Here is a 12,979-nt window from a genome sequence, read left to right on the forward strand (position 1 = left end):
CATGGCCATGAGCTTGGGGGGCTGCCGGGCATCCTTGGGGCTGGCAGCACCATTCCCACCCAGCGTGAATCCTCCCCCAGCCTCATCCCGGGCAAGGCGGGAGGGAGCGGGGATGAAATGAACGGGCTGAAGACAAAAGGGAACCGCCCGGTCCCGGCAGCCACAAGTCCTGCTAGCAGACATATCAGAGGTTTTGTGGGATTGATGCCCGTGGGTTCCTCGGCTCTTTCTGCCGAGCCAGAGCCCGGGCAGTGTGAGCGTCATCCCTGCAGGATGTGTCCCCGGGACAGAGCCCGGAATCGGGAGGGTTAAATCTGCGTGTCCCAAGGGACCGGGGCGAGCAAATGCTCGGCTTAAGTGGGTGACAGGTGCCTCGGTGGGGGTGACACATGAGAGAGGAGCTCTTGGTGCCCGCCCGGCTCAGCATCCGCCTCCGGGATGGGGCGGCAGCTCCGGGGATGTCCCCGCTCGGCCACGGGCCGGGTGACCGGGGAGCTGCTCCTGCTCCGGGAGCATCCCAAGGGAGGCGATCCACGGGCTGGGAGCCGGAGCCGAGCACGATGGGGCTCCCAAAACCGCCTGGAAGCACCGAGGAGAAACATCCGTGTCCCAAAGCTTGGGGGATTCTAGCAGGGGGTCCCCTGGGGCCAACCCCTCCCAGCGGAGGGGACAAGCCCGGCGCCAGCCCGAGTGACAAAGGCAGGTGGGATTGTCCCCAAGCATCCCCGGTGTGGGAGCTGGGGGCCACCGGAGCTTGGTTAACCTTGAAACCCTGCCGGGCTCACATGTCACGTCAGCCGGTGACAACAACAAGATTAGAGAGAGAGAGGGACAGAGAAAGGCAGAGACAACAGGGTTGGGGGCGGCCAAATTACTATTACAGCCAAAAGTGGGCATGGGGCTATTTTTAACCCCGAGGGGGGTGTATTTATTGTTCCAGCCGGGGGGAGGGAGGGAGTGCCTCTGGGACACCCCTCACGGTGACATCGGCAGCTGAGCGGAGCCATGGTGAGTACTGAGAGAGCAAGAGAGAAAATTAATTTGTTTTTTCACCAGAATAGCTTTAATGGGCAGGGGGCAAAGGAAGGCAACAAGGAGTTGAGGGCCAAGGGTCTTGTCTGCCTTGGAAAGAGGGAGAGAAAACTGGGGAGCATCTGGGTGGATCAGCAGAATCTCACAGGGAACAGAGAGGTGTCCCCCATGCTAGCAGAGCTTTCAAAGGAGGGCAGATGGCTTTAGGCTCCAAATGCCATTTTTCTCTTTTCCCTTCCTTGGTGCAGTGAGAGGAAGGGCCGTTCTGTGCCCCCAAAATCCTCCTCCTGACAGACCCCCATGAGGGGAAACAGCTGCAGGAGCAGGCACTGGAATGAGGGATAATGGGCTGGGTGGGACAGTGAGGGGCTCTTCAGTCCTCTTTAGAACACACATTGACCCATTTCTGACTGTTCCAAGCCTCAGTGCAGGAGGAGGCAGATTTTTAATTAAGCCATATTTTAATATCTGCACAGCAGGGTAAAGAAGCACCGACCAACCACAGCCCTTATGTGCAACCTCAGCAGTGCTCCCAAAACCAGGGTTCCAACGGGGATATCTCACCCCAGAGCTGACCCTTTTACCTGCCTGTGGGAGAAGTGATTTCCCTCCTCATCTTTCCTTGGACCTATTTGGCTAAATTCGCCAGGAGCTGAAATTTAAGCAGGAATCTTAATGCCCCTCAGTATCCCAGAGCTGCAGGGAGAAACCAACAAATCCCCAGGAAAGAGAACCCCAGCCCAGAGCTCCCACCAGGGCGTCATGAGTAAGAACAGGGCACTTCCACGCTTTAATCTCACCCCATAAAAAGCCAGTGAGCTAATGGTGCATACCTGGACTCCTGCAGGCACCCAAGAAAGCCAAGAAGAGGATTGAGGGTGCCAATTCCAATGTCTTCTCCATGTTCGAGCAGGCCCAGATCCAGGAATTCAAAGAGGTAGGTGGGTTTGATGGGAAGGGCCGGGGGTCCTGGGTGTGATGTGACCTTCAGCTCTTTCCTTGGTGCTCTCAAGTGACAGCTGGCTCACACCAGGAGGCAGCAGGCCTGGTTTTGGGTCGTTTTATTTTAAAAGTGAGAATAACAACTCAGCGACACCGTTAAATCTGGCAAAGCCCCCAAGCTCCCAGGAGGCAGATTCCCTCAGAGGATCAGCACATCCAAGGGAGCTGGGGCACATCTCCCAGCTCCTGCCACCTGCCTGGCCAGGAGCTCTCAACCCCTGCATGGCAGGCACGTGGTCCTGTGCAGATCTCAGTTCCAGGGATAACTGGCCCCAGTTGGAGGAGCTGGTGGCCCAGGCTGGCCTCTCTGCCTGGTGTCATACTGGAGTGAGAGGGATTTGGCCAAGGAAAGGGTTTGTACAACTCTGGGGTTTGGGTTGCCATCACCCCAGGGTGCTGTGAGGGATTAGGGTGAGTGGGACCCCCAGAGCCCATCCTGTGAGGATTCAAAATGCCCTTATCCCATCCAAGCTGAAAGGAGAAGGAGAAAGGTGCTGAAGCCTTTGCAAAGGCTGACAATTGTCCCTTTCCCTGTGCTCCCTGCCCTGCTCCTGTGCTTCCAGGCCTTCACCATCATGGATCAGAACCGGGACGGCTTCATCGACAAGGCAGATCTGAGAGACACCTTTGCTGCCCTTGGTGAGCCCAGCTTTGGCAGCCTCCCCTCCCCTCCCCAGCTTTGCCAACACCAGACCTGTGAACTGAGAAACAAGGCAGGGTGGGGCATTTAACCAAGCCCCTGTCATTCACCTGATCTCCCATTTTGCCAAAATCCTCCTGATCCCAACCCAAGGCTGCCAGCCGGGGAGATCCCTCGTGGGTGACCTGGAGCAGCTCCCACAGCAGCGCTGGTTCATCCCCTTGGCACTGGAGCCACTCCTGGATTACACAGCCCAGCACTCCCTGCCTTTCCCAGTTCATCCCCTTGGCACTGGAGCCACTCCTGGATTACACAGCCCAGCACTCCCTGCCTTTCCCGTGCTTAGGAGCACCTGGCTGTGCCCATCCCACGGCATCCCAGGGCATGTGGGCATTAAGGGGATTTAGGGGATTTGTGGGAGGCTGTGACACTGCAGGCTTGGCTCTGCCATCAGAGGTCAGCATGAATCAGCAATGGAGCTCCAAGGACAACCCAGCCTCGGGGGAAAGGATTGTAGGTGTTCAATCCTGTTTGCTTTTGGTGCTGGGGGACAGGGAGAACCCCAGTGCTGCTGGTCTTGGCCCAGACATTCCAGGGAGGGCTAAAAGAGGCTGATCCATGGGGCAGTGAGGCAAGGAAGCAGCACAGCTCAGTGCTTTCATCCTTTTCTGTGACCCTGGAGCCTGAGAAGCCAGAGCTGGAGATAATTCTCTCACCTCACTGCTGCTACCTCCATTCCTTGTCAGAGGTGGCTCCCCAGGAATGTGCTATTTCCCTTCAGTGGGGGAAAATCCCCTAGAAAAGGGTTCTGTGGTGTGTATTTTTAGCCCCCAACACGCAGAGCAGGACTCAGATCCATGACTGACCCATAGCTGCTCTCCCCAGGGCGCCTGAATGTGAAGAACGAGGAGATCGATGAGATGATAAAGGAGGCACCGGGCCCGATCAACTTCACCGTGTTCCTCACCATGTTTGGGGAGAAGCTCAAGGGTGAGAGGGCACCTGGGCAGCTGGGAGTGCTCACTGGCCCCAAAACTCCTGCTGATTTGCAATACCAACCACCCCTAGGTCCAGAGATCCAGATCTTATCCCACGACTCCCCAAACTGTTGGGGGGTGTGAGATGGTCTCTGTGCCTCAGTTTCCCCAGGCATTTACAAAACCCAAATGGCTGTGCTGCTGCTGCTGCTGCTGTCCCACAGGAAGAGGGGACAGCTCCTGGAGCACCTCTGAGCCTGCTGACACCAGCAGTGCCAACAGGGGCCCCCCTGCCTACAGCCAGACTCTGACCCATCACCCCATCTGGCTGCACCCTGAGTCACATATTTAACCCAAGGAATGCAGATCTCCAAGAGGCTGCAGGGCCCCAAGGGCTGTGCCTGGAGCTCTATAAATACCCCCAAGATTAGATAAATGCCGGATGCCGGAGCGGTGGCGACAGCGCCTGCTCTGTGCTCACACCACCACCCTATGGCTGCTCCTCTACGTGCCACCAGCTTCACTCAGGTCTCCAGCTGCAGGGCCAGCATTCCTGCAGGGGCCCCACTTTCCAGTCTGCCCCCCATTTTTCCCCCGAGGCTGGGAGAAGCAGGAGGTTGCCGTTGGTTTCCTCCTTTACCATCTCCAACGGCCGTGGCTTTGTCACCCGCAGGTGCCGACCCGGAGGAGACAATCCTGAATGCATTCAAGGTGTTTGATCCAGAGGGGAAAGGCCTGAAATCTGCCTAGTGAGTGCAGGGGTACCTGGGGCAGGGAGTGATGGGGGTGTCCCCATGAGGACCTGCCCAGTGCTCACCACACTCTCTTTTTGCAGCATCAAAGAAATGCTGATGACGCAGGGGGAGAGGTTTTCCCAGGAAGAGGTATGACCTCCTCCCCACCTTCTGCCAGCCTCCCTCTATCCCAACAGACCCCATCCCTCCTCCCAGCCCTCCCATGCCACCTTTTGTCACGGCTCTTCCCTGGCAGATCGATCAGATGTTCGCTGCCTTCCCTCCGGACATGTCTGGCAATCTGGACTACAAGAACCTGGTCCATGTCATCACTCATGGTGAAGAGAAGGACTAGCCCAGGCTCAGGGCTGGGGCAGGCACAGCAAGATCACCTCTCCCTAGGTCACACGGGGGTTCCCTTTCCTCTTCCCCTGGAGAGGCATGTGCCTGGGAATTTGGCACGGGAATGGCATTCACATTAAAAGGCCTTTTGGCAAGAGGAAACCCAGCTGCTGGTGTGAGCAGTGCTTGGGCTTGTGTGGTGTGGGAGCCCTCAGACCCTTCCAGACCCTGCTGGCCTCAGCACCCCAGACCTACTGCACGTCACCCTCATGTGTCCTCAAGTCCCTCTGCCTCCCACTCCCACTCCCAGCCCCAAACCAGCCTGTTCCACACTGGGCTGTGCCCATCCCACCTGGTCCCAGGGCCAGCACTGAGCTCAGCTTTCCTTTAGGCAGCAGAGAGTTGTCAGATTCTGCCAGTTTAGCAGGGAACACCCCACGAGCACACTCATTCCCTGCACCCCACCTGCCAGGCCCTGCCCTCGGGCACGGTGCAGGATTGGCACCGTGGTCCCCATCTCTGGCTGTGGGGAGTGCCTTGGGTTGTGTGACAGGGATGTCACCCTCTGCTAGAGCAGCTGATCCCGCCCTGGCTGCAGGTGCTGTCAGCAGTGGGTGAAGCCATGCCAAAACATCACCTGGTGAGGTTCTGAAGCCTGTGAAAGGTGTTGGGCTCCTTCCAAAGCAGGAAGATGGAATGATGTGTAGGATGCAGAAGCTCAAGAATGAAACAGCTTCTTTAATTCCCTGGTGGGCTCTTGGACCCTGATGGGCTCCTGGAGCCTGATGCACTGTGTGATGTGAATCTCCTCCTCCTCTTGCCCGTGCTGGGGGGCCTGCTCACCTCCTCCTGCTGCCTCTGGATAACGAGCTCACGCAGCTCAGCCCGGCCCAGCGGCTCTTCCACTGCCCAAGAGAACAGCCATCCCATAATACACCCTTTTACAGGTCTCACACCCCCCGGTGGGGCAGGACAGGCTGGAAGGGATGCTCTGGGGAGGACATGTGGCAGCAGGGCTGGGCCAGGCAGCCACGGGGGATTGGGAGCGGCTGCTGCCCAGCCATGGCCCCTCTCTCCCCACTCCCTGCTCACCGGTTTTGGGGTCAGTGGTCTCCTCCAGGTCTGGGGGGGCCGGGCAGAGCTTGGCCCTGTCCATGGTCCAGAGGAGGTTGGAGGCTGCCCGGAGGGGGCTGACGAAGGCCTGGGCGCGCTGGGTGCGGTCGAGGGAGGTGTAGCGCAGCAGGGACTCCCTCAGCAGGAACTCCTTGACCTTGTTCTCCACGGGACCTGGGGGGAAGGAGCCACAGTGTCCCTCCCACAGTGTCCCCCTGCAGCAGGACCCTGCCCAAAGCCAGCCCTGGCTGCCTGCAGAGCAGGGGATCCACTGGCTTCCCTCAGGGCAGCCTGACTCCCTGGCTGGGTCATGGAATCGTAAAATCACAGAGTCGTCAATGTTGGAACAGACCTCCAAAATCATCAAGTCCAATACTGAATATTCCCTGCCTGTTAAAGCATACCACCAAGTGACACATCCCCTTTATTTTTGGAGCACTTCAAGGGTGGTGACTCTACCACCTCCCTGGGAAGTCTGTTCCAATGCTTGACCACTATTTCAGTGAAGAAATTTTTCCTAATATCCAACCTGAACCTCCCTCCTAGTGCAATTCCCCTTGTCCTCTTGCTGGCTAGCTGGAAGGAGAGGCCAACCCCCATTGCACTTCAGCACCCAGAGCCACAGTGAGGCTTTGGGGATCCACTGGGATTTTGAAAATCCAAATTAGCTCCTAAATTTTCTGGGAATTTGGCATTGCAAATTCACTATAGGGCACGCATGACTGATGGGAGAGGGGAAAACAAAATCTCAATTTAAACACAGTGTGAGCGGGTGGTGCACAGGACTTCCCAGGGTGGTGGCACAGGAAGATGGGCAGCCCTGACCTACCAAAAACTGGCACCAAGCTGTCCCCAAGGGGCTTCACGATCTTTGTGGTGTCACACTCCATTGCCTTCAAGAGGGTCTCAATGCGAGACTGGATCTGTCCCAGGAGTTGGCTGCTCTCCTTGTATTTGTTCTCATACTTGTTGGCTTCCTCGGTGGTCTCTGCTATTTTTGCCTACCAGCAAAGGTTTTTGTGTCACAAAGGTGTCACACCAGCCCCTCGCTGATCCCACCACCCCAGTGCTGCCCAGTTCCAGTCTGGAGAGAGAATCACAGGATGCCAGGATGGGTCAGGTTGGAAAGAACCACAATGGGTGGTCTGGTCCAACCTCTCCTCGAGCAGGGTCATCCCAGAGCACAGGGCACAGGATTGTGTCCAGAGGGTTCTTGAAGGGTTCCAGAGGGTATCTCCAGCTGCCCATGCCGGCCCAGGGCTGGCAGGAGCCCCACAGCCACCCTCTCACCCTGCAAAGCCTTTGCAGGACCCTTTTCTCCCCACACCTCTCCAGCCACTGGCCAGAGCAGCATTTACAGGACCAGACTCCCTGAGACAAGTGCTGGGACACACAGGGATGTGCTGCTCTTCCAGAAGGAATCCATGGCCACCATACCTCCAGCTCCTGCAGGACCTGAGTCTGGGTTGTCTCTGCCTGCTCCCTCTCCGTTGTGATGGCCTCCATATCATCCTGTGGGATGGGAACACCAGCACATGGGGTGGGCACCGATGGAACCCCACCTGACCCGCCAGATGGAGGCTGGGGACAGCCCAGGGAGCAGGGACACCTCCAGGGAAATGCAGAAATCCCGGGAAATGCTCCCAGCTCCCCGGGACCCTGCAGTGTTTTTGCTGGGTACACGGTGGCAGCATTGAGACGCGTTTAGCTCCAAGAAAACAGCGGAGTTTTGGCTTTGGCTGCTCCTTTGCATCCCCCTCATCCTCCCTGTGTGGCTGGATGCGGGCAGTGATGAAGGACACTCGGGAGAGGACAAACCCACCCTGCCCCAAAATCACTGCCTGGAAAAGGCAGGAACAGACCTGGATCGCCTGGATCCTCTGCCTGAGACCCTCGTTCCTGACGTTCAGCCTAATGGCATAGTTAAAGAGGATGAAGAATCTCCTGTCCTTTTGAAGGAACTCCTCCAAGAAATCATCAATGTCTCCGTCCGACAGCTCCAGCAGGCGCTTGTAGGCCACCTCATAGCTCTCCTTTTGGCTCCTTTTGGCCCTCTCAGCTGCCTCAAAGGCTGAGAAAGAGACAGAGAGCCGTGGTTGCCCTTTGCAGAGCCTTCCCTGCAGTGCTGTGGGGTTTGGTGCAGGGCTGGGGCAGGAGGGAGCAGTGCTGGAGGGGCAGAGGGAGCCTCTTCCACCAGGAAACTAAGCAGGGATGTCATGGGAATGGAGCAAACACCATGGATTCCCTCCCAGGAGGACAGAATTATTAGATTAGATTAGATTAGATTAGATTAGATTAGATTAGATTAGATTTTAGGAGGAAATTCCTCCCTGTGAGGGTGGTGAGGCCCTGGCACAGGGTGCCCAGAGAAGCTGTGGCTGCTCCATCCCTGGAAGAGTCCAAAGCCAGGCTGGATGGGGCTTGGAGCAACCTGGGATAGTGAAAGGTGTCCCTGCCCATGGAAGGGGTGGAACTGGATGAGTTTTAAGACTCCTTTCCAACCCAACCTGTTCTGTGGTAAAAGGAGCCATGGTTGCACACAGGAGCAGCTCCCTGTCCCGAGGGCACCCCAAGACACTCAGTCTCACTCAATTATCACTGTCCAGCCTTTTTGTTTGTAGGGTGAAGTTTGGGTGGGGAGGTTGTGGGCAGGGCAGGCTTTCTGCCTTTGGGGTGCAGTTCTATAAACCACCACGAGCAGCCCAGCCCCATCAACTCCGCAGATTTCGGGTTTGTGGTCCCGGTGCCACAAATCCTCCTCTGTTACCTTCTCTCTCTTTGGCCTGTTCCTTCAATACAGAGAGGTCTGCACATTTGCTGAGGAAGAAGTTCTTCAGCCTGGTCTCCTGGTGCAGGGCACACTTCCTCTCCAGCAGCCTGATGTTGTACTGGATGGTTTCCCTGTAGCGCACGTCCCGGATGTCCGAGATCCGCCCCAGATCCTCCATCCTGCACACGGACAGCAGCTCTCACACCTTGTGTGTGCACAAGGCTCTGTGTTCCTGGCCACTCCCAGGAGGGCCAGGCCTGCCAAAGCCCCCGTGGTGCTGTGCCCATTCCCAGATCTCATCTGGATGGAGTGGAGTCAGTCCAGAGGGAATTCACAGCCACTAACATAGATTTTGGTGAGGTTTTGTACTTGGGAATAGTACCCAGCTCAGGTGGGACTCGGAAAAAATTGGCTTCTCCGTGGGGCTGTCCATCCCATCCAAAGAAACATCTGGGACAGATGGAATTAAACACCCTGGAGATACCAGTCTCCCCACACTGACCAGGCACCCAACCCTTAGCACCCAGACCCAGATGGGAGTGGTGAATCCTCCCTCTGAAGCCTCAGCTGGTCTCTGTGTTTGAACACTCATCACTGGCACCACCCAGCAGCCCCAGGTTGTGCCCAGAGGGCTGACAAGGCCCCGTACCACTGCTCATAGTCCTCTGTGGCTTGCTCGATAGCAGCCTCCAGCAGTTTGTTCTGCTGAACCAGGCTTCTTTCCAGCTTCCAGTAGCAGTTGTCATAAATGGCTTTCTGGATCTGCAGGCTGGCAGTCTCCTCTCTGAGCTTGTTGTTCCTGGTCATGATGGTGTTGTAACGCACAGTGACCTGGGGAGAGCAAAGCAAAACCTCTGGAACTGGTGGGGAACTGGGGAGGTTCAGGTCGCTGCTTAAAGACCTTGACCAGGGCAGGGTCAAACACAGCCCAAGAGATTTGAAGCTGGCCCTGCACTGTCCTCCTCCCCAAGAGAGGAAAGGCAACAGAAGACCAGGTTGATCACAACAGAGACCTGGAGCTGGCTTTGTCCAAGACAAGGTGGCTCCAGGCAGCCCAGTTTGATCACAAAGCAGGTGCAGACCTTCAGGCCTCTTGGCACAGCCCAAGTGCTGCATTTGGGTCACCAAGCCTGAAGGAGCCTTTGAGATATTCTGGGAATGATCAGGCCAGGGGAACAAGCCAGGTGCTCCATGCAGCTTGTGTCGAACCAAACACATTTGCACCACTGAGCTTTGTCCTGACCACAAAGGTCCCAGGCCCCTGTGTGACCCCACACACATTCTCCAAAAGTCTCCAAAACGTTTCCTTACATGACTCAGACGCATCTCCAGTAACTCAATCTTCTTCTGCAGGTGTTTGTGGCTCTTTGCTTCCAACTCCCTCCAGTTTGTGTCTCTTTGATTCACTATCTTTTTTTCCAGCTCTACAACCTGCACACACACACAGGGAAAAAAAAAAACCAGGAAGTATAATCTCCACCCCTACATTCTGGACTTTTGTCAGGACACAGAGCCAAAGAAAATCCCCTCTGTTGATCTGAACTACAGCAACCCTGTCATTAATGAGCTCTCAGTTATAGGAGCAGCTTTAATCCCAAAGGATCCCACCCTGCACATGCAGAAACATGAACTGTAACTGGGAATGGGGGTTTTTTGTGTCATGAAAGAAGTGCAGCTGTTTCTGGAGGGAGCTCCAGCAGGTGCTGAACATGGCACAGCAGCACTTTGCAGAGTGGAAGAGGCAATGAGGATGGGGCTGTGGTAGAGGTATTGTGCTGGCCAGGCAGGGATCTGTGCAGTCCCTCCCTGGGAATGAGTGGAGGAAAACTTCTGCCAGAAGTGGGGAGATTCCAGAGGAAATAAATGCATGGAAGAGTGAAGCAGCTGGAGAATGGTGAAGCGGGGGGCAGGTGGGGGAGGGATGACTCAGGCAGGTCAGAGTTATCATCATCCCCGACAGAAAGCTAACCCTGCTGGGAAAGCTCTGCAGCACCTCCAGCAATGGCAAACTACCCCAGCATGTTCCCTGGAGTCCAGCTTGGGCAGCTGGCTCTGAGAACAATGCCCAAGGGAACTGTCACTTCCATAGCCCACGTTTCCCTTGGCTTCCCACCTCACTCCTGCCCAAACCCAACCAGATCCTCAGGAGAAGGGATGGGGCATCCCTCAGGTGATGCTGTTCCTGTATTTGCCACACCTCAGACAGCACTGTTCCTGTTTTACCTCTTTTTTAGGAGAATAAAAAGAAGTGAAGGGAGAAGGAGAGGGGTGTTTGTGCCCCCAGGGTGGTGTGTGCCACCACACAGGGACTGGTGCAGGGACCAGTGGGACAAGGTTGAGAGTCCAACCTCACTTTTCCAGTCAGTGCTGCTGACTTGAAGGGGAGCCTGGTTCTATTTGTCACTGTCATGTGCCACTTGCCAGGAGGAATATTCCAAGGGCTGAATTAAATGCGTTCTACACTGAGGAGTTTCAGCCACAGGTCTCACTCTGTGACTCTGCCCTGCTGTGCTCAGGCAGGGAACAGTCCAGATGCTCTCACCTGCTTGGCCAGGTCAGCTAACTGGGCTTTTCTTTCTTTGATCAGGGCATCATTCTGCATCCTGGTCTGCAAGAGGCTTCGGACCTTCATGCGATTTCTGTTTTCCACCAGCACACTGCTCGGTGAATAGATCTGGCTCAGCGTTAATGTCACATGTCTGTGCTCTTGCTTCAGATCAGCTATTGCTTTTCTGCAAAAATGGAACAACAAATGACATTTAGCACATCCCATCTGCCAGGGCAGCTCCTTGCCCCTCCCCATCTCTGCTCTGTGGTCCCCAGATCTCTTCGTCAAAAAGGGATAGCAATCCCTTGATTGCTATCAAGAAAGAGGGAGCAATATTTTGTATGGGCAGATGAGATAGGACAAGAGGGAATGGACTTAAGCTAAAAGAAGAGAGATTGAGATCAGATGTTAGGAAGAAATTCTTTGCTCAGAGAGGGGTGAGGCCCTGGCACAGGGTGCCCAGAGAAGATGTCCCATGTCTGGAGGTGTCCAAGGCCAGGCTGGACAGGGCTTGGAGCAACCTGGGAGAGTGGAAGGTGTCCCTGCCTGTGGGAGTCCATAAATCTGTGACTTTGGCGTGGAGGAACTTCCCAAGCTCCAGGCAGCCAAGCAGAGCTGTACTCACTCCTGAGCCTGCATTTGCCGCCAGATATCGGCATCGAAGAATTTCCTCTTGTGGGCCTCATGATGGAAATTAGTCTGCAGGTGCCTGATCTCCACTTTAGCCCTTATTTCCTTCTCCTTTTCGGGGAGATCCAGGTCTGCTGAGGCTTCTCTCCTCTGCCACAGACAAGGGAGGGTTTGGTCAGTCGAGCAAATGCAGCTGGCAGTGGCAGCAGCTGAGCAGCAGCAGCTCCAGTGCTTCCCTGGCACCTGAGATCTCCATCACCACCCAAAACACACAGTGCTGGCTGAGCTGGAGCCAGCACCTCCATTCCAGGACAGGGAGAGACCTCCACCAGTGAAGAGGACAGGTGATGGCAGGTTGTCACCTCTTTTATCACCCAGCACAACAGCGAGGACCACGTGAGTGAGGATCAGAGCCACTGGTGCTGGGGACATGGATGAGCCCAGGAGTGGAGCAGGAGTGCTCCTGTCCCTGACCATCAGAAGGTGACTTCAAGCTGTGAAACTGCCCAGCAAGCAGGCACTGAAGGCAGTTAGACCCACCACTACCTGTGTCCTCAGCTGACTCAAATTCCCCAACTCTGCCTCTTCCAACACCCAAATCTCACCCAAATCTCCTCATTCCTGGCACAGGAGAAGCAGCCCCAGTGCTCCTCAGCACCTTGCTGGCAGGAGCAAACCTGCTGGATGTTTATTTCCATGGCTAAGATCCCCACAGCAGATCCTCCATAGTCCCTGTGAAGCTCAGCTTTAGTTTGTCCTTCTATTTTACCTTCATTTTCCCCGTCTAGCTCTGCTGGTTGCTCTGTAGACGCCTTGGGAAGGGAACAAGTGAAACTCTGCAGGCACAGGATCGCTTTCCAAGGAAAGAAATGAAACAGGAGTAATGGGGTGGCTGTGTCCTCCTGCCCATCCCTCAGCACCCGCTCGCGTGTTTGGCACATGAGGAAACCATCACAGATGGCTGCAAGAGGAATAAAAGGAGAGCATTTCTGGTGATGTCATCGTGAAATTATCGAGTTTTATAAGTAGGGGAAGAACAGATGGTTTGAGCTATTCCATCCCATTCAGTACCTGGGTTTCCATAGAAATTCCAGCGAGGCCAGTCCCCCCCACCCTGTGCCTGCAGAACACCTGGATTCAGCACCCCTGTCCCAGGAGGGCACTAGAGTGGACCCTGCAGCCCTTACCCCC

General features: G+C 55.7%; 2 protein-coding genes across 2 annotated transcripts; one reads left to right on the forward strand and one right to left on the reverse strand.

The window, feature by feature from the left end:
* The first annotated feature begins 895 nt into the window (after nt 1-895).
* On the forward strand, nt 896-4,740 carry MYL2 (myosin light chain 2). The gene is given in 8 exon segments (XM_066562280.1): nt 896-947; nt 950-1,008; nt 1,880-1,969; nt 2,598-2,673; nt 3,560-3,664; nt 4,325-4,400; nt 4,487-4,535; nt 4,642-4,740. Coding segments are annotated over 8 exon segments (606 nt in total).
* A 725-nt stretch (nt 4,741-5,465) lies between these two features.
* Nucleotides 5,466-12,486, reverse strand: CCDC63 (coiled-coil domain containing 63). The gene is made up of 11 exons (XM_066562475.1): nt 12,394-12,486; nt 11,784-11,938; nt 11,153-11,342; nt 9,922-10,041; nt 9,260-9,441; nt 8,608-8,789; nt 7,703-7,911; nt 7,278-7,352; nt 6,670-6,841; nt 5,820-6,014; nt 5,466-5,632 (listed from the first exon to the last, which is right to left on the reverse strand). Exons 1-11 carry the CDS (start codon nt 12,484-12,486, stop codon nt 5,466-5,468), a joined length of 1,740 nt encoding a protein of 579 aa, XP_066418572.1.
* Between the last annotated feature and the right edge of the window lie 493 nt (nt 12,487-12,979).

Source organism: Molothrus aeneus, chromosome 18 (genome assembly GCF_037042795.1).
Source record: "Molothrus aeneus isolate 106 chromosome 18, BPBGC_Maene_1.0, whole genome shotgun sequence".
NCBI classification, from domain to species: Eukaryota; Metazoa; Chordata; class Aves; order Passeriformes; family Icteridae; genus Molothrus; species Molothrus aeneus.